The sequence below is a fragment of the Dermochelys coriacea genome, chromosome 27 (genome assembly GCF_009764565.3).
Source record: "Dermochelys coriacea isolate rDerCor1 chromosome 27, rDerCor1.pri.v4, whole genome shotgun sequence".
In the NCBI taxonomy this organism is placed as follows: Eukaryota; Metazoa; Chordata; order Testudines; family Dermochelyidae; genus Dermochelys; species Dermochelys coriacea.
In genome coordinates this window covers 11,271,600-11,298,397 of record NC_050094.1, presented here as the reverse complement: position 1 = coordinate 11,298,397, position 26,798 = coordinate 11,271,600, and the positions used below count along the sequence as shown (strand labels likewise).

The window sequence follows — 26,798 nt, the reverse complement described above, 5'->3', positions numbered from 1 at the left end:
CTGCTCCCCGCAGCCCGGCTCAGCCTGTAGGGGCCTCCCAGCTCATCCCCCCACTCCCAGCAGCCAGGCATGTGTGTTAACAGGCAGTTGAGGCAAAATCTTGTCCGCAGGAGGGGAGGCCGCTCCCGGCCCCCCCCCAGCCGCCCTCCTCTCCCTGGGTCCAGTGCCCTCGGAACAACGCGTGCAGCCGAGCGCCGTCGAGCCCCACCCTACGCCCTGCATCGGGTGGACCCACTTTGAGCCAGGGCTGCGGCACCGCCAGCTCTGGCTCTCTCCCTCCCGGATCGCCTCTCGCTCGCTCGGTCTGTGTCTTGGTCCCTTTTTCATTCTCTCCAGCCCACTCCCCTTTCCGTCTGCCCCCCGCTTCTCGCCCCAGGCCGCCACTAACGGACACGCCGCCTGGTGACACTGGGTGTGTAGCAGGCGCGGCTCGTGAGCAGCGCAGAGTGGCTGAACCTCCCCCCCCCCAGACACACACGCAGCCCCGGCCCCCGCCCCGGCCACGCGGAGCCGAAATGGTTAATTCCATGTCGCGGTGTGATGCGAACAGCAGCGGGTGACCTTATAAATGCCCATCCTGGCCTTGGCGAAGCTGATGAATGGGGAAGCGGGGTGGGGGGCGAAGCACGTTCAGGATCCGTTGCCATGGAGCCCCATCTAGGATTTGCTCGCATCACAGCCAGCCCCAGATCTCCCTAATGGACCTAACGCAGGAGAGAGAGTCGCCCTCAATCGTTCCCTGCCTCCAGCCCGGGGTGGATTTCTCCATTTGGAGCATTAGTGGGCAGCGAGGCGCTCCAGGGGTGGGGGTGGGGGGAGGATCTGCAGCGATTTAAAAGCCTTCGCATTAGGTCCAGGCGTGGACGAGCGACCGGGGGGGGGGCACGGAGAGGGCAGCACCGACAGATGTACATAGTTTGGAGGAGCCGGTGACGTCCGTTCTGTCGCCAGCAAAGGGGGGGGGGATGGAGGGGGACCAAAAAAAAAAAAGGAGCAATTGTGAGAGAGTCCTGCATATTTCAGAAGATGAAGAGTACACTTGAGCAGGCATAAATGCACGCCGCCACAGCTTCTCTTAGCCATGAACCTGTCACCGCTTTGTTCCTCCACCTCCTAAGGGTCTCCCGATGCACCACCACTTGTCCACGGGAAAGGAGGGGCTTCTTCCCCCTGCCGGCTTCTGCTGCCACCGCTGCTGAGATGAGCCCTGCCGGCTGCAGGGTGGCAGGGTCTCGGCTCTTTTGATCCCTTCACCCAGCCATGGGGCTCTGGCTGTGGCCTCTGCTCTGGGGCTTCCAGATGGAGCTTGTGTGGGGTGCGGGGATCTTCCAGCCCCAGAGGTTGCCTCCCTCCAAGGCCAGGACGGCCAAGGCAAAGGAATGGACTCCATCGTCGTCCTTTTCCTCAGCTTCCACTTGGGTGCCCACCCCGGACCTGGACAAGGTGGACCTGGAGGGTTCTGAGGCAGCCTTGACTTTCCTGTACTCAGGGGACGCTCTGAGGCTCTCCCAAGCCAACTGCAGCCGCCGCTTCGAGGCGCGGGACGGGGACAGGGCCTCCAGCCCCCCGCCGGGCCTGCGCTCTGCTCTGAGGGGGGCCACCGAGACCTTGACCCACGCCACCAACTTCCTCAACATGATCTTCCAGACCAATGACATCAGGGAGTCAAGCGTCAAGGAGGATGTGGAGTGGTACCATGCCCTGGTCCGGAGCGTCGTCGAAGGGGATCCCCAGGTCTACCGGGCCATGCTGATCTTTGACGCCCACCCGGCGTCTTCCAAACCCCAGCTGATGCTCCAGGCCACCAAGGAGAACAACGAGATCTTGCTGCAGGACCTGACCGCCTCTTCCGAGAACGTGCGGAACCTGAGCTGGGAAAACCAGTGGTTCAACGGCCTGCAGGCCCAGCGGGGCCTTTTCCTGCACAAGCGGGTCCTCAGCAACGACCTCAAGAGCCTGGACACCCCCAAGTGGAACCGGGGCGACAGCTACGTGATGGACTCCCGCCACGTCAAGTGGTCGCCGCCCTTCCTGGAGTGCCAGGAGAGCAAGTTCCTGCCCAGCTGGATGGTGACCCTGTCCTCCTCCTTCTACGGGCTGAAGCCGGACCTGAGCCCCGAGTTCAAGTGAGTGGGGGTGACACCGGGGGGCGGGCATAGGGGGTGCCCGTGGTGGGAGGTGCATGAGGATGAGGATAGGGGGGTGCTTGGGAAGGAGAGTTCAGAGCGCTGCATTCCCCCTCCCCTCCAGCCAGCAGCTGGGGGTGGGCGGATTCTCTTCTCTCTCACTTCCCTGGGCTGCAGACTTGGACGGATTCCCCCCCACCCCCGCACTGCAGAGTGCAGAGCTGGGGGACCCGCCCCCCCACCTAACTGGAGTGCCAAACTAGGGCATCCCCCCCACCTAACATACCCCACCCTGGGGTGCCAAACTGGGGGATTCCCTCCACCTAACATAGCCCATCCCGGGGTGCCAAACTGGGGGATTCCCCCCACATATCTCCCCTGGATGCAGAGCTGGGGATCCTCCACCTAATACACCCCACCCCGGCATGCACTACTGGGGATCCCCCACCTACAATGTCCCACCCCGGTGTACGAAGCTGGAGATACCCTGACCTAAAATACCCCACCCCCATGTGCAGAGCTGGGGATCCCCCACCTGACATACCGTTCCCCAGCGTGTGGAGCTGGGGGAATCCCCTGACATAACATACCTCACCCCGGGATGCAGAGCTGGTGAACACCCCCCCACACTGAACGTACCCCACCGCAGGGTGCCAGACTGAGGGATTCCCCATCTAACACCCCCCCAGGGTGCAGAGCTGGGGGATCCCCTACCTAACATACCCCACCCTGGGTGCAAAACAGGGGGATCCCCCACCTAGCATACCCCTGGGATGCAGCACTGCACCGTTCCCCCAGCCCCCACTCTCTGCAGTGCAGAGGGGCCAGGATCCCTGCCACTTACATGCTCAGAGGTGCAGAGCTGCAGGAATGTCTTCATCCCACCTATGCCTTGGCACAGAGCTGCAGAGGTGCCCGTCAGCCCAGCTACCCTGGGACAGAGCTCTGGGGACCCCCCTCTGGTCCATCGCCCTGGGTGCGGACCTGCAGGGGCTCCCAGCGTACACACCTCTGGGTCTCCACCACATCTTTCCTCACCCCTTCCCCGGGGTTTCCAGTGCCCTGGACTCTGCTGGAAGACAGGCTGGATGCCAGCTGACATTGTCACTGTATATTCAGGTGGTGACCCCAGCAGGCCCCCAAGCCACAGCCCTGGCCAGCCAATCCATGGCTGGGCCGTGAACAAACCTGGCTCCAGGTGGTTATTACAAGGTGGGGTTTGAGGTACGGCGTGACGGGTCACTGATGGATTGGGAGCAGGGGGAGCCCTTTCACCCCCCTGGTCTCAGCCCTCCTTTCCTGTCAAGACTCTCTCTGATCAAAGAGAATCCCAGCGCTCCTGCCAGACTCCAGGCATCCTGCGCATTCGGTTCTGCTCCGCTTCTGGGAGCTACAAGCTTCCAGCTCTGGCGCTCGGTGTCAAGCCCCTGTGCCACCCTTGGCATCCCCATCCTTCCTCCCAGGCTCCCCACGGGCGTCCTTTGCACGGGATCATGTAGGGGGAGAGGAGAAGCTATTTTCAGCCCCCCAGAGTGGCCAGGGACCGACTGAAATGGGAGGGGGGCCTCCGACCTCCTTGTTTGCATCCCAGCGTTCCAGATCTATCAGGGACCGTGTCAGAGCAGGGAGAGGGGGCCAGGCCACCTGGTGAGCAGCAAAGGGTTAACGCAACCTTGCCGGGGCAGCCTGGGCGATTGGCCCTATGACAAGCCGAAATGGATTCCCCCAAGCCCCTGTCTTTCCATGCCGTGACCAAGGAACCAAACAGGCTTGGCCAACAGGAGGGAGGGCAGGCGAGACAAGCCAGAGAGGGGACAATAGAAGCGCAAAGACAAGCAGCAGATCAGAGGCAGCACTGGGATTTATCTGGATCCCAATCTAGTGTTTCCCGCACTGGACTATAGCGGCTCTCGTAAGACAGTGGCGTCCTTCTACCCAGCTATGGTTTATAGGGCCAGCTCTGGACTCAGAGCCTTTGGTGTTTGATACCGAGGTGTTTCTGGAATGATGATGCTCAAGAGGGTTGATCTATGCCGGTGCGAAGGGACGGTAAACTTAGGATCACAAGAGAAGGTGCAGGACCAGAATGCTGGGTGCTAAGACCAGAACATTGCCAAGCTTTCCCAGGGCTCCGAGGTTAACTTTCTACAGGTTCCAGTCAGAGCCTGGTCTCTAGGACAGCTGCCCAGAAATAGGATTTACGCGTTTCCTTCTAGTGCTTCACATCCTGGAGCCCAAACCAAAAGTTCCAATCCAGAGTTGCATCCAAAGTCTCAGCTCCGGTGGGTCAAATCTGAAGACCTCCGCAAACTCTGGGTCACTGCGGATTTGGAGCTGGAACCCTCCATAGTTGGGGTGGCTGGAATCTAATTCAGCCCATTATAGAGAGAAGAAGATTGGAGCTACATCCAGAGCTTGGAACTGGAGTCAGACATCCTAAGGCCAGCAGGGACCATTGTGATCATCCAGTCTGACCTCCTGAATAACACAGGCCAGAGAACTACCCCCAGGTAATTCCTAGAGGGGATCTTTTAGAAAAACACCCGTCTTGATTTTTAAATGGTTATGGATGGCGATTCCACCACGACCCTTGGTAAATTGTTCTGATAGTTAATGACTCTTACCATTAAATTTACACCTTATTTCCAGTCTGAATTTGTCTAGCTTCAACTTCCAGTCGCTGGATTGTGTTAGACCTTCCTCTGCTAGACTGAAGAGCCTGTTATGAAATGTTGGTTCCCCACGTAGGTACTTACAGACTGTGATCAAGTCAATCAACAGATTGGTTTCATCTTTTCTTGGGGCGTGTCCCCTACAGGTGATTCTGCTCTTGGGTCCTGCCTTATTGGCTCAAAGTGAGAAGCAATATTACCCTCTATCCAAAGAGAGGTCCCATGACCCCAGCCTTAGGATGGGGAAGGATTGGGTGCTGATGGAGGCATGTATCTCTTTCTATTTGTTTTCTGAAGCTGGCGCCATCTGGAGCCACCCAGAGTCTCAGCATTCTGCTTTTGCATGTATCTAGGCATCAGTAGGTCCCCCCGGCTCTCCCTTCTATTGCCAGCTGTTTTCCTGCTTACAGAAAACAGAAACAACAGGTGGCCGTTTACACTGTGTCCTCCAAGCATAGATGGCACCCCTTGGCCACGAGTTTATGCAGGCGAATAAGTCTGATCTGAGCATACATCATGCCCTCCTGCTTGTTTCTGGTCACCTAGGCCGTATGGGTCAGTTTCAGCTCCTATAAAGTCATGCCCTGCTACAAAGGTACCACCATATTGTGTAACCGGCCGTGCCTTTTGTATAAATCGCAGGGTACATGCACACGCACTCCTATACACACACAGTCACAGATACACAATCCCACACAGTCACACACACATGCACTCAGAGTCATACCCAATCCCACACACGCAGAGTCACATACATACTCAGAACCACACACACTCAGATACACACCTAGCCACACACACACTGAGACACACACAGTCTCACAAACACACACACCTCTGCCAGAAAGTATTCTCAGCACTGTAAAAAATATATCTATCTATCTATCTATCTATCTATCTATCTATCTACCTATCTATCTATCCCTCCTCATGGCTGGAAATGCACGGCCAATGTTTCTACCAGCAGACGCCTCTCACTAGAGAAATGCGAATTGTGGAAGTGAGCCCCGTTGAAAAAAAATACAAGGAAAATGGCTTCCCTGGTGGAGCTTAATACTTCTCAGAACCTGGACAACAGCTGTGTAAATACACAGTCAGCCCCTTTCCTGCATCATCCAGCTAATCCATCCGTCTAGCGCTCATGCACGGCACATTCTTGTTGCTCTATGGACAGCGATCAGGCCCCTTCGAGCTTTGGTTTTATTCCAGACGCAGGGTTAGTTGGGGACAGCCGTCAGCAGGGACACTGCAGTTGTTTCAGTTTTACGGTGAATGAGGTTCCCTCCTAGAGGATTTCAGACACTGCCTTGGCTGTCTGGGCAGCTCTCTGCACAAATCAGACCCAATTCAACGCCTCCTCCTGCCCAGCCCACTCCTTCGTTTATTTCCCCACCTCCCGTCTTTCACGACATGTCCCACGTGTCCTTTGTTAATAGCTGGATCCCTAATTGCTACTTGGTGTGGCCTGTGCCACTGACACATTCCCTTAATAACACCCTGACTCGTCCCTTCACCCCGCACTCTCTTTCTCCCTGATTTCCCAACTCTACATTGGACTCACTTTCCTCCCGGATTCAAGGGGCAGAGTTCCTGTTGAGAACTGGCAGCATGGTCTAATGGGTGGAATAGCAGACTGGGGAATCAGGAGACCTTCGTTCTGTGCCACTGACCTGCTGGGTGACCTTGAGCCAGTCATGTCCCCGCTCCGTGTCTCAGTTTCCCCCCCTACCTTGTCTGTTTAGCTTGTAAGTTCTTCTGTCTCTCACTGCATGTCGATACTGCACCTAGCACAATGGGGTCCTGATCTCAACTGGGGCCGCTAGGCCATGTTGTAATATAAATAATAATTTGATGGGCGTTGGTCCTCATTTGCATGCTCATGGCTGGTCTATTGGGCACTACAATGGCCCAGATTAGTTCTCCTAATTTTGTTAGATAAATGAGCATTTTCTCTCACATATATATAAAACCCCCTCCTGAATTCTGATCACTTCCAGGTCTATTGAAGATCTGTTACTGTCTGAGAGCCCTGTAATGGGGAACGCCACTGGGGCCTCTCGGCGGAAGTGGCTGTCTGGGCAGCCCTTTGAGCTGGGATAAGGCCTTCCCGTCCCCTCCTGCAGAATCACTTCCCTTTGGGTCAGTTCTCTGCAGAGCGGTTCCAATGGGAGGCAAGGAAGCCCTCTCAGCCAGCCACTTAGTTCTGGTTCTCAGCCTGCAGCTCTCCCTCTTCCTAGGTGCGTATCCGCCCTCACTGTAGCCCCTCACGGGAATGGATTGATTTTAGCCTTGCAGCATCCCGGGGGGGGGACATCTTTGCAGGAGGGGGGACTGAGGCACAGAGAGATTAAGGCCCTGATCCTCAAAGGTACCTAGGTGCCCAACTCCCATGGAAGCCCTAACCCTGCCCTGCTTTCAATGGGAGTTAGGGACCTTTGAGGACCTGGACCAAAGTGACTTGAGCGAGGTCACACAGGACATCTAGGTCTGAACCGGGACGTGCACTTAGTCTCAGTCCAGTGCTCGATCCATTAAACCACCCTTCCTTCAAAGCTGCACAGTACACTCTCTCTCTCTCTCTCTCTCTCTCTCTCTCTCACTTACTTTCTGGGCAAAATTCATCTCTGTGCTGAGGGCCCCAGGGCTTATGCCCCACTTAATAATCCCACTTAACCTCTCCTTGTTTGTTTACTATGATTACTATTGTGCCCTGGCCCAGCACTTCACTGTGCTTAGTGCTGTACAAACCCAGAACAAAAAGACAGTCCCTGTCCTAAAGAGCTTGCAATCCAAGCTGCTCTTAAGTAACTGGTCCTAGCATGACTTAAATAGGGCATAAGCCTCATGCTGACCCCCAGGGAGAAGGCTGGAAGTCCCAGAGTGACTCACAGTTTCTGTGAGCAGCAGGAGCTCCTGGTGGATTTTCCAGGAGGAAATTCCCTCAGGCAGTGCCACCTCTGGAAACCGATCAGGTCCAGCCAGCCACTGCATCTGGAATCGCACAGAGGGTCTGTCTACACTGCCGTCCGAGGTGTGGCTGCGGATCTAGCCAGCTCCGTAACAAGAGCAGTGAACCTGCAGCAACCTGGGCTCGCCACTCGAGTACCTACCCAGTGGTCCCGTGTAGACTTGTACAGCCTGCGCTACCATCACTTCACTGCTGCTTACTGGATGGAGCTCCGCTAGCTAGATCAGAGCTAGCTGGGGTATGTCTACATTTGCTGCAGTCACTTCTCTGACTGTAGTGTAGACAGACCCAGAGCCTTAACCATGTGGGATTTACATGGAGCTCTCTTTGTTGTCCCTCAATCCTGCAAGGTGCTGAGCACTGTGGATCCAGCAAAAGCATGTAGACGCATGCTTAGTTTTACATAGGTGAGCGGCCCCATTGACTGGAGTGGGAGGAAAGTATCCATTTGTCGCCTTTTATTTCATACTTAGCTTATAAACCTTTTGGGGCAAGGACCATTTGTTGGTTATAGCTGTGTACAGCTCCAGGCCCTGATCCCTGATGGGGACATGTAAGCACTGCTCTGATACAAACAACAAATAGCAATTAAAAGATACTAAAACCTGAATTGTTTACTCAGTTATCGACAGTTTTTCCACGGTAACCGGTCACAGCAGCAACTTTGCACTCATTAAAGACCAAATAACTCATGTATAGGTGCTGGAACTAGGGGTGCAGCTGCACCCGCTGTCTTGAAGTGGTTTCCATCATATCCAGGGTTTACAGTTTGGTTCAATGGCTTTTAACCCCCTCCACACTGTACAAATTGTTCCAGCCCCCCTGCTCTTATGCAAAGTGGGACTTTATACCCCCAAAAGGGAAAAGAACCAGAGACTTCACAAGTGCACTACGGACTTTGCTCATTGCCAGCTAGCTAGGTAGGTGCTCAGATACCATGGTGATGGGCAGTGACACAAAACCCTAAGGTAGATAGGCAGATTTTACTCAATCCTTTAAAAAAGCACCTGCTGAATTCCCAAAGGTGAATTTCACCTGAGTAAATATTTCAGGATTTTCCCCCCAAGATTTAAAAATACACAAAACAAACCCCCAAAGTCCTTAGTCTTGAGAAAAGAAAACTTGGGGGGAAGGGGGAGGGAACCAGGTAACAGTCTTCAAATATGTTAAGGGCTGTTACAAAGAGAACAGTGATCAGTTGCTCTCCATGTTCACTGAAGGTAGGATAAGAAGTAACGGGCTTACTCTGCAGCAAGGGAGATTTAAGTTAGATGTTGGGGAAAACTTTCTAACTATAGGGGTAGTTGAGCTCTGGAACAGGCTTCCGAGGGAGGTTGTGGAATTCACTGGAGGTTTTTAAGAACTGGCTGGACAAACGCCTGTCAGGGATGGTCTAGGTCCTGCTTCAGCGCAGGGGGCTGGACTGGATGACTTCTTGAGGTCCCTTCCAGCCCTACATTTCTCTGATTCTATGAAATGTCCTTCCCTAAGTTACTGCGAATACCTCAAATGATTAAACCTTTTACAAATCTCACTTTCCATCACTGATGCTTTGTGTTCACCTTTTAGAGCCCATCACTCAAGTGCTGAAAACACATCAATTTCACTTATGGTTTATAGTCAATTTCTATCTAATCTAATCGCCGATCATCTATCTATCTATCTAAATCATCCTAGCCTGTCCATCTCATAAGGCTATGGGTCATTTCTATGGATTTTAGGTTTCTTAAAAACATCTGTGTTTTTTGTTGAGGGGAGGACTGGCGTGTTTTTTATTTTATTTTCTTTTTGTTTGATTGATTTGTTTTATGGAACGTAAATCTAGGAGTTTAGGCCCTGATACTGCAGTGGACCCCAGCACCCACCCAGCGCTCATTGCAGGATCAGAGGCTAAACCTGGCAGTGTTCCTTTAAGAAACCCTACTCTATTTAAATGAGGTTTAGAATTAAAAGGGTGATCAGTTTTAGTGCAGCACTAGCAGGAGCTGCTATAATATGTCCAGCCAGACAGATTATGGATCTGATGAGGGATTCACCCACACGTTGCCCTAATTCAGGCTGTGTCCCTACCTCCCTTCTCTTTCTACCCCAGACCTCACCCTCATGTCTCTGGCTCCCACCCAAGGCAGGTGGTATAAATAGAAAGGTGATTGGGACTGCCTGGATCACTCAGCCTCGGGAACAGCTGTGCCGAAGACACACCCACAGGCTGAGCAGTCAGTAAGCCCTAAATCTCATCTCCCTGCATCCAGGGCAGAAGTGCGCCCGAGGGAGCCCAGGAAGCCAGCTGGCCCATCGCCCATAGAGGCAGGCCTGCTGCAGCCCATGCTGCTTGTCCTGCCTATCGGGGTTTGTTTACAAAACAAACAACCCCTCATCCCTGCCCAGGCAACACCTGGCGCATGTGATTCCCCCTTCCCTGCTAACTTCTGGATCCATGCTGGTTAAAGGACTCTCCCTGTTTCTGGATGGAGAATGACAAGGGAGAGAGACATGCAACAGGGAAAGGAGGTTGTTGTCATCCTGTGCATGGAAAATGGGTCAAAAACTAATGAATGGCTCCTGAGTACAGCTGCACAGGCAGATCTAATCTATCTATCAATGTATGCAAGTCAAGATCCATCTGTCTTTCTATCTCCCCACCCCATGCATCCAGCCACACTCTCTTTCTCCCCCTAATTTGTCTGTTTCCTTTTCCTTGCTCTCTGTTGTTTTCCTCATCACCTTCGTTGGATGGCTCCTCACCCTAGGATTCTTAGCTCCCAGGCCCAATTATCTTCTTAATCACACCCGTGTAACTACAGGGTAGTCAGAGGACTGTAACGGGCTTAACCGAGGGGAATTTGCCCCAATGGGGCCTAGTTCTCCCATTTTATGTATCCCTCGTGTAACCCCCCCACCTTCCCTGTCACATGGCTACAACTCCCGTGCACACAACTATGCACAAATAAATGCGTGTACACTACGTGTGGTGATGAGAAGAACTATATTTTGCACATCGCTAGCCCCTTTCATCTGAGCTCTGTACAAACGGGGAGATCCTGGGCAGAGAGCCAGTGTGATACAGGATGGACAGGCAGGGCAGAAAAGGTGGGGGAGTAGCACTGTATGTAAGGGAGCAGTATGACTGCTCAGAGCTCCGGTACGAAACTGTAGAAAAACCTGAGTGTCTCTGGATTAAGTTTAGAAGTGTGTGCAACAAGAGTGATGTCATGGTGGGAGTCTGCTATAGACCACCGGACCAGGGGGATGAGGTGGATGAGGCTTTCTTCCGGCAACTCACGGAAGCTACTAGATCGCATGCCCTGATTCTCATGGGTGACTTTAATTTTCCTGATATCTGCTGGGAGAGCAATACAGCGGTGCATAGACAATCCAGGAAGTTTTTGGAAAGCGTAGGGGACAATTTCCTGGTGCAAGTGCTAGGGGAGCCAACTAGGGGGAGCGCTTTTCTTGACCTGCTGCTCACAAACCGGGTAGAATTAGTGGGGGAAGCAAAAGTGGATGGGAATCTGGGAGGCAGTGACCATGAGTTGGTTGAGTTCAGGATCCTGACGCAGGGAAGAAAGGTAAGCAGCAGGATACGGACCCTGGACTTCAGGAAAGCAGACTTTGACTCCCTCAGGGAACAGATGGCCAGGATCCCCTGGGGGACTAACATGAAAGGGAAGGGAGTCCAGGAGAGCTGGCTGTATTTCAAGGAATCCCTGTTGAGGTTACAGGGACAAACCATCCCGATGAGTCGAAAGAATAGTAAATATGGCAGGCGACCAGCCTGGCTTAATGGTGAAATCCTAGCGGATCTTAAACATAAAAAAGAAGCTTACAAGAAGTGGAAGGTTGGACATATGACCAGGGAAGAGTATAAAAATATTGCTCGGGCATGTAGGAAAGATATCAGGAGGGCCAAATCGCACCTGGAGCTGCAGCTAGCCAGAGATGTCAAGAGTAACAAGAAGGGTTTCTTCAGGTATGTTGGCAACAAGAAGAAAGCCAAGGAAAGTGTGGGCCCCTTACTGAATGAGGGAGGCAAGCTAGTGACAGAGGATGTGGAAAAAGCTAATGTACTCAATGCTTTTTTTGCCTCTGTTTTCACTAACAAGGTCAGCTCCCAGACTGCTGTGCTGGGCATCACAAAATGGGGAAGAGATGGCCAGCCCTCTGTAGAGATAGAGGTGGTTAGGGACTATTTAGAAAAGCTGGACGTGCACAAGTCCATGGGGCCGGACGAATTGCATCCGAGAGTGCTGAAGGAATTGGCGGCTGTGATTGCAGAGCCCTTGGCCATTATCTTTGAAAACTCGTGGCGAACGGGGGAAGTCCCGGATGACTGGAAAAAGGCTAATGTAGTGCCCATCTTTAAAAAAGGGAAGAAGGAGGATCCTGGGAACTACAGGCCGGTCAGCCTCACCTCAGTCCCTGGAAAAATCATGGAGCAGGTCCTCAAAGAATCAATCCTGAAGCACTTAGAGGAGAGGAAAGTGATCATGAACAGTCAGCATGGATTCACCAAGGGAAGGTCATGCCTGACTAATCTAATCGCCTTTTATGATGAGATTACTGGTTCTGTGGATGAAGGGAAAGCAGTGGATGTATTGTTTCTTGACTTTAGCAAAGCTTTTGACACGGTCTCCCACAGCATTCTTGTCAGCAAGTTAAGGAAGTATGGGCTGGATGAATGCACTATAAGGTGGGTAGAAAGCTGGCTAGATTGTCGGGCTCAACGGGTAGTGATCAATGGCTCCATGTCTAGTTGGCAGCCGGTGTCAAGTGGAGTGCCCCAGGGGTCGGTCCTGGGGCCCGTTTTGTTCAATATCTTCATAAATGATCTGGAGGATGGTGTGGATTGCACTCTCAGCAAATTTGCGGATGATACTAAACTGGGAGGAGTGGTAGATACGCTGGAGGGGAGGGATAGGATACAGAAGGACCTAGACAAATTGGAAGATTGGGCCAAAAGAAATCTAATGAGGTTTAATAAGGATAAGTGCAGGGTCCTGCACTTAGGATGGAAGAATCCAATGCACCGCTACAGACTAGGGACCGAATGGCTCGGCAGCAGTTCTGCGGAAAAGGACCTAGGGGTGACAGTGGACGAGAAGCTGGATATGAGTCAGCAGTGTGCCCTTGTTGCCAAGAAGGCCAATGGCATTTTGGGATGTATAAGTAGGGGCATAGCGAGCAGATCGAGGGACGTGATCGTTCCCCTCTATTCGACACTGGTGAGGCCTCATCTGGAGTACTGTGTCCAGTTTTGGGCCCCACACTACAAGAAGGATGTGGATAAATTGGAAAGAGTACAGCGAAGGGCAACAAAAATGATTAGGGGTCTAGAGCACATGACTTATGAGGAGAGGCTGAGGGAGCTGGGATTGTTTAGTCTGCAGAAGAGAAGAATGAGGGGGGATTTGATAGCTGCTTTCAACTACCTGAAAGGGGGTTTCAAAGAGGATGGCTCTAGACTGTTCTCAATGGTAGCAGATGACAGAACGAGGAGTAATGGTCTCAAGTTGCAATGGGGGAGGTTTAGATTGGATATTAGGAAAAACTTTTTCACTAAGAGGGTGGTGAAACACTGGAATGCATTACCTAGGGAGGTGGTAGAATCTCCTTCCTTAGAGGTTTTTAAGGTCAGGCTTGACAAAGCCCTGGCTAGGATGATTTAACTGGGACTTGGTCCTGCTTTGAGCAGGGGGTTGGACTAGATGACCTTCTGGGGTCCCTTCCAACCCTGATATTCTATGATTCTATGATTCTATGATACTTAGCACCACTTAAGTCCCCAGCCTGGCACTGTCCCCCTACCCGGGGGCAGGGTTCTCCCAGCGAGGACAACTTTCTTTCCAGCTCAGGTTTCGGTTCTGCAATTTGCAGGTTGCAGTCTCCTGCAATACGATGGTTATTTACATGCAGTGGCGCACAAGGCTACTATTACTCTGGGGTGTATTAATAGGAGCTTTGTATGTAAGACACGGGAGGTAACTGGGGTGATTCTCTCGTTCTGCTCGGCCCTGGTGAAGCATCAGCTGGAATCGTGCATCCAGTTCTGGGCACCACTTCAGGAAAGAAGTGGACAAATTGGAGGAGTCCAGAGGAGAGCAACAAAAGTGATCGAGGGTTGAGAAAACCTGAACAATGAGGAAAGGTTAAAAAAAACGGGCGTGTTTAGTCTTGAGAAAAGAAGGCTGAGGGGGGGACCTTTAACTTTCTTCAAATACTTTAAGGGCTGTTACAAAGAGGACAGGGATCCGTTGTTCTCCATGGCCACTGGAGGTAGGACAAGACTTAATGAGCTTAATCTGCAGCCAGGGAGATTTCTGTTAGCTCTTGGGAAAAACCTTTCTACCTTTCAGGGCCATTAAGCTCTGTGAAGTGAGGTTTTCAAGGGAGGTTGTGGAGTCCCTGTCACTGCTGTTTTTTAAGAGCAGGCTAAACAAATAACTCGTCAAGGATGGTCTAGGTTTACTTGGTCTTGCCTCAGTGCAAGGGGCTGGACTGGATGATCTCTCGAGGTCCCTTCCAGCCTGACATTGCTATGAGAGTAGCCACTGGAAATCTGAGTCCCACTGTGCTAGGTGGACAAGAGACAACCCCTGCCCCAAAGCGCTCATAGACAAACCAGACAAGGGGTGGAAGGGGAAACTGAGGCAGAGAGAGGGAAAATGACTTCCATGAGGTCACGGAGCCTGTTAGCGGGAGAGCCAAGAATAAAACCCAGGCCTCCCACAGCCTTAGTGAAAGCAAAACGAGATGTCTGTGACACTGGGAGCCCGTGTGGCCAAGTCCAGTGTCCTGGCTATTCGACCACACAGGCAGAGCCTGAGTTTACAGCCTCGGTCCAGGGGTCGTTCATAGGCAGAAGGCAGCCTTCTTTCCCACCCTGGGCACCAGAACAGTGGTGGGGACCATTGCAGCTTCTTTGACCCTTAGTGCTATGGCCTGGTCCCATGGGAGGAAAGAGGGGGAACCTAAGGCTCAAGTTCCCAGCTCCTGCTGCACCTAACCCTTGCTCCTGTCTTCCAGGGGCGTGGTGAGGATGGACGTCAAGCTGCAGAACGTGGACATCAATCAGTGCACCAGAGGCCCGGGATGGTTCACCAATTCACACCAGTGTGATCTTAACAGTACTCAGGTAAATGGGGCCTGGGCTCATTAGTGCGGCCCACACCCCTCCCTGACAGGCACCATTTAGCACCTTGTTTGCCCCCTCTGCCTCTGACAGCTCTTTGTTTATTGCCTCACTGAACCCCTGTGTAGGAGCAGCTTGGCCTCAGAGGCCAAGTCCAGACCCAGACTTTCCCACAGCCCGAGCTGGGCTTTGAGGACAGGGGAGTTGCCAGCTCCCCAGGCAAACCCCAGTGCGACTGAAATCCCTCTCCTTGGGCCGGAGGGCTTGATCCAAAGCTCAGTGGAGCCAATGGAAAAACTCCCTCTGACTTCAGTGGGCTCTGGTTCAAACCCTTACATCTCGCTTCCCTCCACTCCCAAGGGACATTATCCTTCCTTGTAATTTCACTCGTCTTTCCAGAGTCCTTCCTCTCTCCTGGTTTCCACTATTCCCTGGCTCTCCTTCACTGCTGAATATTATCCCCACTCCTGCTGACCCATCTGCTTAGCTCAGCTGCTCCCTGCCTCGCAGCCAGTGAGGTTTACTGTGCAAATCTGCATGTACGCACATTGGTTTTTGTTTCACCATGAGAGACAGTGTGTGACCTGACTCCCTCCGAGCAGCATGAACCCATCCCCATTCACAGACCTTTGACCCCCCCTTCCATGGCAGCTATTACCCCTATCCCATGAGTTCAGATGTCACAACTCTGCACTGACCAGCTGCTGTCTGCTATGCCCCCCTATTGAAAGAGTTCCCACAGTGGGCAGTTTGAAAAGCTTCTGGAATCAGAGCCATCTTCAGTGCATAACCCCCTCCCCCCACCCCCAAGAAGTGACCCCATGGGAATAGAATGATCTGTCTATTTTAGGTACCGATCTGCCACCCATGACCCTACTCTCTGAACACCTAACAGTCTTCAACATAGTTAGCCTCACAACCCACCAGTGAGGCAGGTGAAACCCCACTGTACAGATGGGGAAACTGAGGCACAGAGCGAGCCAAAGAGACGGAACCTCAAAGGTATTAGGTTTTTATTATTATTAGGCATTTATGTGATTTCAGTGGGAGTTGGGCCCCTGAATAGCTTTGAGGGCCTGGGCCTAAGAGACTTGCCCAAAGTCACATTGGAAGTCTGTTCTGGAGGAGAAAATTGCATGCATGTTTCTGGCGTTCCAGGCTAGAGCCTAACCACTGGGCAATGCTGTTCTCTTCAGGAGAGGCAGGGGTGCCTAGAGGTCTGCCGTTAGGAAGCAGGAAGTCCTGAGTGCAATTCTGAGCTAGAACTGAAGCACTTGCTTGTAGGGTTGCCAATTTTGATTAGACGTATTCCTGAAAGTTTCATCACTGGAGGTGATCTTCAAATCAAGATGAATCTTTAATTCCTGGAGACGCCAGGAAAATCCTGGAGGTTTGGCAACCCTACTTGCTTGGTGGGTGACGCTGAGCGAGTCCCTTTGCCTTCTGGGGGATTTCCCCATCTGTAGAATGGGGAGAATCAGGTTTTCCTCCCTCATAGGGGTCATTAGCTAACGTGTGACCACACAAACCGCTGAGTGTGGTTAGTTAAGGACGAATCAAATTTCAAGAGTTTTCTAACCACCTCAAATGAAGACAACTCCTGTACAAAGTGTGACTTTTCCTGTAGGGCCTACAAAAATAGCCTGCTTCATTGTGGTGTGGCAAGAATGCAGCTTGGAGATCTCAAAGGCGTTGAAGGGAGTCGGGCCCCCAACTTCCTTTGACGTTCCATGAGATTCGGGCCCCCCCAGCTCACTTTGAGCCTCCTATTTGTCAGGAATACAGATATTTTAGCATCATTAGCATGCGCTCTGTTTTCCTCCCCATCCCCCAGGGCCGAGTGCAGTATAAATGCCTGGATGATTAGATAGATAGAGATACCAGATTATACCCATGTTAAGGTAGGTCACATTTTGGGGCTTAATGTACTAGCCATCACATGGAGCATTCACCACTGTAATACCCATCCTGGCAGCCCCGGCATGTCCCCTCTGCTCAGCAGGGAGAGAGGAAACCAGCAGCTTCTCCAAGCAGGGGCGGGATGGGGATCGAGAGAGTTGCTTTAATCATTTGGGGATTAGGAGGTTCAGCGCTTGGGATCTAATGTCCAATCAGATCTCCTGCAGCCTCCAGGGCCGTTTTAAATGACAAACCCAGCAAGATCCCACCCTACGTGCCTTTTGATGTAATTATCCATTAAAAAGTAAATAGAAAGGAAGCACGGCTGGCTTTGTTAATTAACGAATCTTGCCTTGTCCTGCTTCTCTTTTTGCTCCCATCTCTCCCATGCTGGGTAAATACCAGGGACACACACCTCTGTGTGTGTGTGTGTGTGTGTGTGTGTGTGTGTAATTAAAAGGCTGCCTTTGAACTACTGGAGTGCTGCTTAAATTTGCAGGGTTAATACACTCTGGTCGGCAGAAATCATGGAATCAGCCTTCCAGACCAGGAGGGGAAGGGGGCAGTTTTCAAGGCACCCAGGAGCAAAATGAGAGGGATGGGGTGGTGGAGGGAGGACAGGCGAACGGGACAGGCTAATAGATCCAAGGGTAATAATCCTGCCTCTCTTGCATGAGCTTTGCCACCATGACCTGGCTCAGAGACATCCCCCAAGAGCATTAATGAGCACAGTTGCTCCTTGTCTCCTTAGCTTGCACTCGCTATCGGTTTCCTTGGTCTGTTTCCTTGGCTCCCCTGGGGGATTGTGTCTCCCCATACCCACCGCATGGTTATTTGGCTCCATCCCACTTCCACCCATGGGCCAGTTGCTGCCCCCTTCCGGCATAGCCACTGGTCCTGCATGAGCAATGTGCAACTTAGCATACAAAGCTTGTGCTTCCTCTTATGACCATAGAGGGCCTGACTGAGATCTGGGTCCCATTGTGCAAATACATGGAGGGAAAATACATTGTCTATCCCTGCCCCAAAACTGCGGGATAGACAAGGGGGTGGGAGGCACAGAGAGGGGAAGTGAGGTGTGCAAGGTCACCCAGCAGATCAGTGCTAGATATGAGAAAAGAACCCAGGTGTCCTGATTCCCAGTCCAGTGTCCTACCTCGCTGGATCCTGCTGCATCACTCCCGACTCTGGCGGACGGAGAGTTGAACCCAGTTATCTGGTAGCCCTTGTCCCTGCTTTCCGGTGCTCGGCCTGTTGTCTTAGATTAAAGTTTCTCGCCCATGTTTAAAGCAGCTCCCAAAGTTCAAATGATGCAGACCCACAGAAAGCCCTAGGGAAAAGCAAAACACCTACTGATGAACCAGCCTGAACAGACAGGACTGCAGGGGTGGCAGAGTGGATACTTTGGGAGCTTCTGGCATCTTGCCTGGCCCAAAAGGAGCACTGGGAGGGGAAGCAGTGGGCGAAGGGGCCTGTCACCTCTACATCCCAGACCAACGATCAAAAGCTGTTCCCCTTGTCTGAGGGTGTATCGCTGGCCTGGGGAATGGAACTGGTCCACTTCCTGAGCCAGGTGTTTACAGCACAGGTTATGCCACCCCTTGGCAGTCCCGGCACCCACGCTGGCCAGAACGGAGCAGCGCGGGAACTGTTGGGTGGGTAGCCCCAGAGGCAGGGCTGTCTGAGCCAGCAATGCAGCCGCCTGCACAAAGTGGATGATGGGAAACGCGCGTTGAGAGCCGGGAGAGCGGAGACGGGGGGAGCTTGTCTCCCTCGGCTGCCCTCCCCCACCCCCGCAATCAGTACTGCTCAGACCAACACTGGATACATCGCAGCTGAGCAGCAAACATGCATGCGGGGGGAGGAGACAGGGGTCACTTTCCATCTAGCCCATCCAGCCCCGCACCCTTTCTGCTCCCAGCCTGCCCCCCGGGTTCCTGAGGCCTGCCCAGCCTCCTCTTCGGAGCCCCCGCCTTCAGTCTGCCCTGGGGGGCTCTCCGCCTGGCAGGCGAAAGATTGATTCCTCTCCCCTCAGCAATTGCCTCTTGGCAGCAGAGCCCGGTGGATGGCTGTTGCGTTTGGAAGGACAGGGGCGGGGAGCGGGTGTGGGGGCGGCGGGTAGGAATGCCATTAGCTGCCAGTCCTTCGGTGGGTTCATGGCTGGGGCTCTCGTGGCTTCTGCCCTGCTCCCTGGTCTAGGCTGCGCATGCAATCTGTCCCATTTCTCCATCACCATCTGGCCTCTGGCCTGGGATCCCAACGTCCCTGGCATTAACTGGGGAGCTCTTTGCAGGCTGCCTGCGCCCAGCTTTTGCCCTCACGGTAGCAGGGATTAGCGCTTTGCAGCATTACGTGTCCATTTAGGTTTTAGGAGGGGATTTGATAATCAGGCTTTTGCCTTTAATTCTTAAATGTTTTAACCACTGGCTTCCAGAAATAAATTTAAAGGGATGGGGGACCGAACTGAGCGGGGGCGGGGGGAGGGAACCCCTCTAAGGACAGAGGGACAGTCATACCAAAGAAAGCCATCTAGATTCCTGACCGGGACGGGTCAGGGAGAGGCCAAATGTTCCCACTGAGGCTCCAGGTTCCCCCCAGAGAAGGGGATCCGTGTCACTCACATGTGGCATGTTTTGTTTAGTGCATCCCGCAGGAAAGCCGTGGCTTCATTCTCGGAAGATACCTCTGTCTGTGCAAGCCGGGCTTCTACGGCACAAGCAGGGCCTCCGGCACTGGCCAGTCCGGTAGGTGGTAACCCTGCCTGGCCTACCCCAGCTGGAGCATCTCCTCTGGGTGGCTGGGCTTGGCTTTTTCCTTGGGCTGCATCTGCAGTACAAAGCCAAAGCTTGGCTCTCCTAGTGACCCATCTTACCTGGCCTCCTTCCCCATAGCATGCGAGCACCTCCCCAACAACCCTCCCGTTTCACAGAGGGGGAGCTGAAGCTAAGTGATTTGCCCACGGTTGTGCAGAACATCGGTGGCTAAGCAGGGAGCTGAAGCCAGGTCTCCCATATCCAAGGCTGGTGCTTTAAACATTGCACCCTCCTTCCTCTCTAGCTTCCCAGCTCTCCGACTCCACAGGCCCCCCCCCCCGCCATCTCCGAGCGTTATAAGCACCCAGCATTTCCAAAAGGCTCCCCTTCCCAGATGCTGCAGTTCCATCCATGGAAACGCATCCATGGGTTTGGACCCTTGGGGCTGATCTGTGCCCTGCTTTGCCTTAACCTTGCCCTGATCTGCCACCCAGGACAGGAAAATACCCTTCATCAGTGGAAAGGGATGGGTGGGACTATAAATCACAGGGCCAAGTTAAAATTGGCTCAACCAAGAAGGGTTAATGTCACACCTTGAGTTAACCAGGCCTTAGAGATGCCATAGCCAGACAGAAGAGGGTCCCAATGATTGCTCTGCACCTTGGACTATCATTTATACCCGCGCAAACAGGGTGCTACCAAGTCTGAAAGGCAGCTTTTCACACCTATGCCGCGCTGGTATAGATGGGGCGGGGCAGCAGAGAATCAGGCCAAGAGGCAGTGCTAGCCCATTGGGTGCCCAAACAGGAATGTTTTCGCTCCCCCAACGCATAATAAAAAGCAAATGGGGGCCCACCTTGAGCTGCTTGGGGCCATAAGCAATTGCTTAGTCTGCTTACGCCTAGTGCAGGCTCTGATCAGGCCCAGGACAGATCCATGAGTCTGTTTTGCGGGAGGAGAGAAAGCAAAGGCTGTGCAGAGATGCAGCAACATTTTAATCTTCCCGCACGCCTCCTTTTCACCCCTGCAGGCCCAGAGGAAAGCTTGTCCCAGTTTGCAGGGCAGTACGGAGCCGTGGATTCTGGGACCTTGCTCGAGTGCCGGCCCTGCAAGGAAGGATGCGTGACGTGCGTGGACAACACCCCGTGTTTGATCCAGGAGGATTGGTCCCTGCGGGCTGCTGTCCTCTCTTTCCAGGCCTTCTGCATGCTGACTGTCTTTCTCAGTATGCTGGTCTCCTACCACTTTCGAATGAGCAAGGCAAGGCATCCGGCGCTCACGGAGTAATGCCCTTTTACTACGGGGCCCCACTTCTCTACTACAGTGGACTCAAAAAACCCTGGTTCTTGGGCAGTCCTCCTCTCTGCAACACCCCAGTGTCATATAGTGAAGCCTCCAAGACCTGGTGCAAGTTCTGTTCAGTATCCTTGGAGAGAGAGGAAAGCAGGATGCTAATCCTGGCTCAGAGCCCATGTCACACAGGGAAACGTTTTCAGTGGTCTCCAGTTTTAGGTGCCTGTTTTCTAGACACCCAACTTGAGCCACCTCGGCACCGAGCCCCTGCAGCTACTGCTGACCTTGGCTGGAGCTGGGGGTCAGGAGTGCCCTGCCCCACCCCTCTGTAAAACAGGTCTTAAATGTCTCCAGCTGGGCACCCATAAAAGGGAGGTAGCCAAAATCAGAGGCCACTTCAGAAAACGTTGCTTCAACCTCTGTGAACTGGGGTGACGCTATTGACTCACCTGCCTCGGTGCGGCATGGGCGGGTCAGCTGGCTGTGTGCAATGGGCAGGGGACCAGCACAACCCCTATACACACCTTAAGTCCCAAGAAAGCCCTGCTTAAGCCTTGTACAGGTGCCCTACCCAGGGGTTGATTTCCTGCCCAGCTCTCCGGAGCTGAGGAGTGCTAAGCACAGGACTAAAAACCAGGTGACCTCAGTTCTCTGCCCAGTGCTGCCCCAAAACCTGGACAGGTTGCCTCAGCTCTGTGCCTCAGTTTCCCCATATGGAAAATGGGGTGATATTTAACTGCTTCAGTCATGGGGGAAAAAGTGAAGGGTGGGCCATCCTAATTAATGTTTGTGAAGTGCTTTAAGGGCCTCATCCAGAAGGCACTAGATGTGGCAAAACATTATTATTAGCAGCTTTGGTTTCCCCCCTGCCCCATCCATTTTCATTTAAAATAAAAATCTTCACCTGGAAAGAGCAACATTTCCACATGCTCCTGTTCATTTCCATTGACAAGTGTGCCTCCTGCTAGTGCACAGTCTCACCTGGCACACTGGATTAACTCCACTTTCAAGCCACCTCCTTTTCCAATGGGATTATTTCAAGAGCCCAAGTCCAGGATATATATATGAGTTTTATTAGAGAGGGGTGCCCAGGCCCATGGAGCTTGATTCTGGGGGGCTGCAGTAAGGATGTGGGGCATTCCCCCCACCACCAAGTAGGGGCACATTCAGGAATACCTTCTCCGCATTCAGCTCCCCTGCGCATTCTCTACATTGGCATCATATGTTTGCTTGGTCTGTTCCCCCACCACATGGATTCTCTACCACGTGTATATGTCTCTCTCTCCTTCTTTCCCTAGAGGATTCGGGCATCAGGAGTTATCCTGCTGGAGACCATCCTCTTTGGATCTCTGCTTCTCTACTTCCCTGTAAGTATCTGGCTTGCATTGGGAAGTCAGCACTCCGTTCCTTGCCCCAAGAGCACCCTGACTCCGGAAGGAGGCTGGGCCGGATAGAAGTAGGTTCAGTGCTTTCCCTCTTCTCAGACCTTCCTGTCTGGTGATCTCCTTGTGCCACGGTACCTTCGATCCTAGCCAGGACAGAGAAAGAGAGAGACACCCCAGGGGGCCAAATCCAGCCAATAGAGTTACACTGCGGATGGATTCACCCCAGGAATCCCAATGAAGGCACACATTGGGCAGTTTAGCCATCCCACTCCTCATGCCAGCGCAGCTACATGGCTATTTTTAGTGCATTGGCTTGATCAGAGCTAGCACAGATCCATCTACCCCGGCTGGAAATGATACCACCAGCTCCAGGGCAGATGTACCCTGAGGCTACCTGCCATGCCCTCCCACAGATCCATCATCCAGCAGAGCATTCAGAGGCTAGAACAATGCCTTGCACGTATCTGAGCGTCCCTAGTATCTAGTAAGAGCCGTCAGGTAGCAGAGTGATGAGCATGGAACCGTGTAAATTTCTAGGCAGAGAGGAATCCTCAACTGCACAAGAGCATAGACGTGTATCGCCCCTCCTCCCCGGGGATTGGTTCTGCTCCTCCTGTCCCAGGGGACCCTAGTTCTCTGGGGTGGGGCAGTTGCCAATTGATAGACAACATCACATGGTTCCCTAATAGGGTCCACAGTAGCTAGGAAAGACTATGTGAGGGTTTGGGTCCAGTGGCACATTTCACTGGGGCTATTTCACACCCAGAATTCGCTGAGCCGGAGGGTATGTCTACACTTCAAATGCTACAGCAGCAAGCTTCAGTGTAGACACAATCTACACTGATGGGAGAAGCCACCTCCCTGAAAGGCAGTAGCTAGGTCGAAGGAATTCCAGCCCTGTGTGTTCCTGATGTTCTTCTCCCAGGAGAGCTGGGTGTGATCCAGCCAAACTGCCTTTCTCCCCACCTACGTGGGCGCAGCTCAAAGCTAATCACAGGGTACCCCAGCTCCTGGGATAGGTCACAGTGCCCCTGCCTGGGGGTGGGGGGACGAGAGGAGCCCCAGCACTTCCAGAACCCCCAGGATCAACCTCCTCCCTTCATGGCAGGAGGGACAGGAAGCAGCCTAGGGTGCACAAAAGGCAGATGGAGAGTGCAGCTCACTCTCCATTTGCTCTCCTGGAAGGACTCCCTCCAGGATCCTGGGTTCCTCCTCCAGGCCAGGAGCAGCGAGATATCTGCCATCAAACAGGGCGTGAGGGCAACTGAGCTGATGGCTAATTTTGCTGTCCCGGACACCAGCTCCTGTGGAATCATCCTTCTCAAGAACTCAAATCCCTTTTTTGACCACTGGAATTAAATTAAATGATCTAAATCCTCTCTCTGTCCTGCAAGATTTACAGCTTCTGCCTTCAAGAAAGCACCAGGGAAGGGGAACGAGTCTTTTCCAAAGTAACTGATCTTCAGGTTTTTCAGCAAATTTCTCTCACATACATTCCCTCGCTCCCACAAAAGGGGGCAGAGGGGAGTTAGCTGAATTTGCAAATTTGTCACCCACAATCTATTTGAATTTTTGGTGCTTATGGACTGCACATCACTGTAGTGTCCAGCTGCTGCCCATCATACTATGTCTTGCTAGCCAGTTTACGTTCCACTAGAGAAACAACATTTGTCCTAGTGCCCTGAGCAGAGGACTGGGAGCCAGGCACCCTGTGTTTTCAATTTGACTCCTGCTGTGAATCATTTTGTGGCCTAGGGGAGATCACTTGATCTTCTTGGGCCTCAGTTTCCCTGTCTGCAGATGCCACATACAGACATCAACTACATACAGACACACAGGGAATGCAACTAGAAGGCACAAAAAGAGGGGCCTCTTCCACTGAAGCAAAAGGAGTACTTGTTGCAGTAGTCGGAGGTGTAATACCATGGGAGGTCTGCAACCTGTAGGAGGCAACATCAGTGCGCGCGTGCACCCGGGCACAAGAAGGAGACACAAGGGACACGGGAATTGCCATACGAAAATTCGGGGTCACCCAATGAAATTAACAGGCAGCAGGTTTAAAACAAACAAAAGGAAGTATTTCTTCACACAACACACAGTCAACCTGCAGAATGCTTTGCCAGAGGAGGTTGTGAAGGCCAAGACTATAACAGGGTTCAAAAAAGAACTAGATAAGTTCATGGAGGACAGGTCCATCAATGGCTATTAGGCAGGATGGGCAGGGATGGTGTCCCTAGCTTCTGTCTGCCAGAAGCTGGGATTGGGTGACAGAGGATGGATCACTTCATGATCTCCTGTTCTGTTCATTCCCTCTCGGGCACCTGGCACTAGCGCTGTCAGAAGACAGGATACTGGGCTAGATGGACCTTTGGTCTGACCTAACATGACCGTTCTTATGTCACAACAGTCTCCACAAGTGGCCAGGACCAGCTGCTTCAAAGGCAGGTGCAAGAAACCCTGCACTTATGGAATCGTCTACCCCTAGGGGAGGTTTCCACCTGAGGGGGTAGGAATTGCCAGAGGGGGGCTCATGCTCAGAAGCCAGAGGGTTTATGCCTCTTTTAAACTATTGCTGACTTTGGTTAGTATTTGCTAGCTGTAGAATTCCCATTATCCGCATAAACATCCAGTCCCTTCTGTGAATCACGCTAGGGTTCTGACGCACAACACTGCACAGCAGACGTCGGGCCTAATTCACATTTACACTAAGGCTCTGTCTAGACGAAGATAAAAGATGTTTTGTTAGAACTTGGTGGCTAACCTAATCCAACAACACAACTTTTGTCTGAGTCTAGATGAGCCCAAATCTCTTTTTCCACTGCACTGGCAGCATCCCGGAGCCTCAATGTGGCTATTAACATCACTGGCATCCATTATAATGCCCCAAAATGCTGCCAGAGCAGCCTCAAAGGTCCACAAGTGCAAACGAGAACTGGGACCCAAATCTCAGATGCAGGTTGAGCTGGGGAAGTCGGAGCAGCAAGTAAGGCCCTCCCAGCTTCCCCAAACAGAGATCTGAGCTGCCCCGGAGTCACCCCCTCTCGCCTTTCTGTCCAGGTGTTTATCCTGTACTTCAAGCCGAGCATTTTCCGCTGCATCATCCTGCGCTGGGTGCGCATGCTTGGATTTGCCATCGTCTATGGGACCATCACCCTCAAGCTCTACAGGTAACGCAGCCAGGGCAATGACCCATCAGACAGCACCTCCTTCTACAAGCCCTCCCACCAGCAGCTGTTTCACAGAGTCCAAAGCCAAACGGGGACCATTGTGAACAACCAGTCTCATCTCCCATCTGACACAGGCCCCAGGACTGCCCCAGAAATAATTCCTAGAGCAGAGCTTTACGAAAAAAATCCAGTCTTGATTTTAAAATGGCCAGGGATGGAGAATCCACTCTGATCATAGAATATCAGGGTTGGAAGGGACCTCAGGAGGTCATCTTGTCCAAGCCCCTGCTCAAAGCAGGACCAATCCCCAATTTTTGCTCCAGATCCCTAAATGACCCCCTCAAAGAATGAACTCACAACCCTGGGTTTAGCAGGCCAATGCTCAAACCACTGAGGTATCCCTCCCCCCGATCCTTGGTAAATTGTTCCAGTGAGGAGTAGAACTGGAAATAATTTCCCTAACACATGTACTAAGTTTTACCACAGCTCAGCTGCCACACAAGTCCAAAAGCCACTTGGCGTCGATTACATCCAAATCACAAATACAAGCATATACGCACTTACACTCGATAGCCTACCAACAATGAGCATTGGTCAGAAACTCACGACTGGCTCAGGCTCGGGAGATCCTGGCCTCCCTGCAGTCATGCTATAGTGGAAGGTAACAGCTGTGACAAAGAAACCCCTAAAACCCTTGCCTTGTCTACACTATAATAAACAAGAGATGTCATTGTCAGATGCTGGACCTTAGCTAAAGCCAAATGAGGCAGATAAGAGCTGAACCCTGTCCACAGGCCCGGTTAAGACAAGATTAAGGGCTGGGACCCCCTTTTTAAGCTTTTCTTCTTGTCTTTTTGCCATATTTCTTCCTAAGCAGTTCTTTATAATAAATTAAACAAACCTATATCACCAATTATTTACTGCCCCTGGTACCCAATTAACCGTATTTTTCTTTTTCTTGCCTCAACCCAAACTTTAAATAAGCTCCTGCTGGTATGGGAAGATTCACACAGATCCAACACAAACAACCCAACTTTCTCAGGATCTCCTTCTTTTGGGTCACGTGCTTTGGGCTTATCACACATGCTAACATCCAAACTCAATTAAAAACTATAATTCACCCAGGCCAATGTCGGTCTATAGGCATACGGGCAGAACTTGCTCCATACAAGCGGGGGTCATTTTGTTTATTATGATTAATTATTTGTATTATCGTAGCACCCAAGAGCCGCCTGGCCCCCAACAGGTGCTGTACAAACACAGGACAAAGAGACAGTACTCCCACCCAAGGGGTTTACAATCTCGCTGTTGAACTCTCGGCCTCGTGCTAGTTTGCAGTTACCTGCATGGCTTTGGACCTGATATAATTAATATTTTAATACCCTTCTATCAGGTGGGCTTTTCCT

At 52.3% G+C, this 26,798-nt stretch overlaps 1 protein-coding gene across 1 annotated transcript in view; it reads left to right on the top strand.

Moving 5' to 3' along the window:
- The first annotated feature begins 984 nt into the window (after window positions 1–984).
- The window catches only part of GPR179 (G protein-coupled receptor 179), a 39,825-nt gene continuing 14,011 nt past the window's right edge, over window positions 985–26,798 (top strand). The window contains exons 1-6 of the mRNA XM_038386000.2: window positions 985–2,126; window positions 14,790–14,898; window positions 19,436–19,538; window positions 20,578–20,807; window positions 22,139–22,207; window positions 25,283–25,392. Of these exons, the coding sequence (XP_038241928.1) occupies window positions 1,261–2,126; window positions 14,790–14,898; window positions 19,436–19,538; window positions 20,578–20,807; window positions 22,139–22,207; window positions 25,283–25,392 (1,487 nt within the window). The 5' untranslated portion in view covers window positions 985–1,260. The remainder of the gene's footprint in view (window positions 2,127–14,789; window positions 14,899–19,435; window positions 19,539–20,577; window positions 20,808–22,138; window positions 22,208–25,282; window positions 25,393–26,798) is intronic.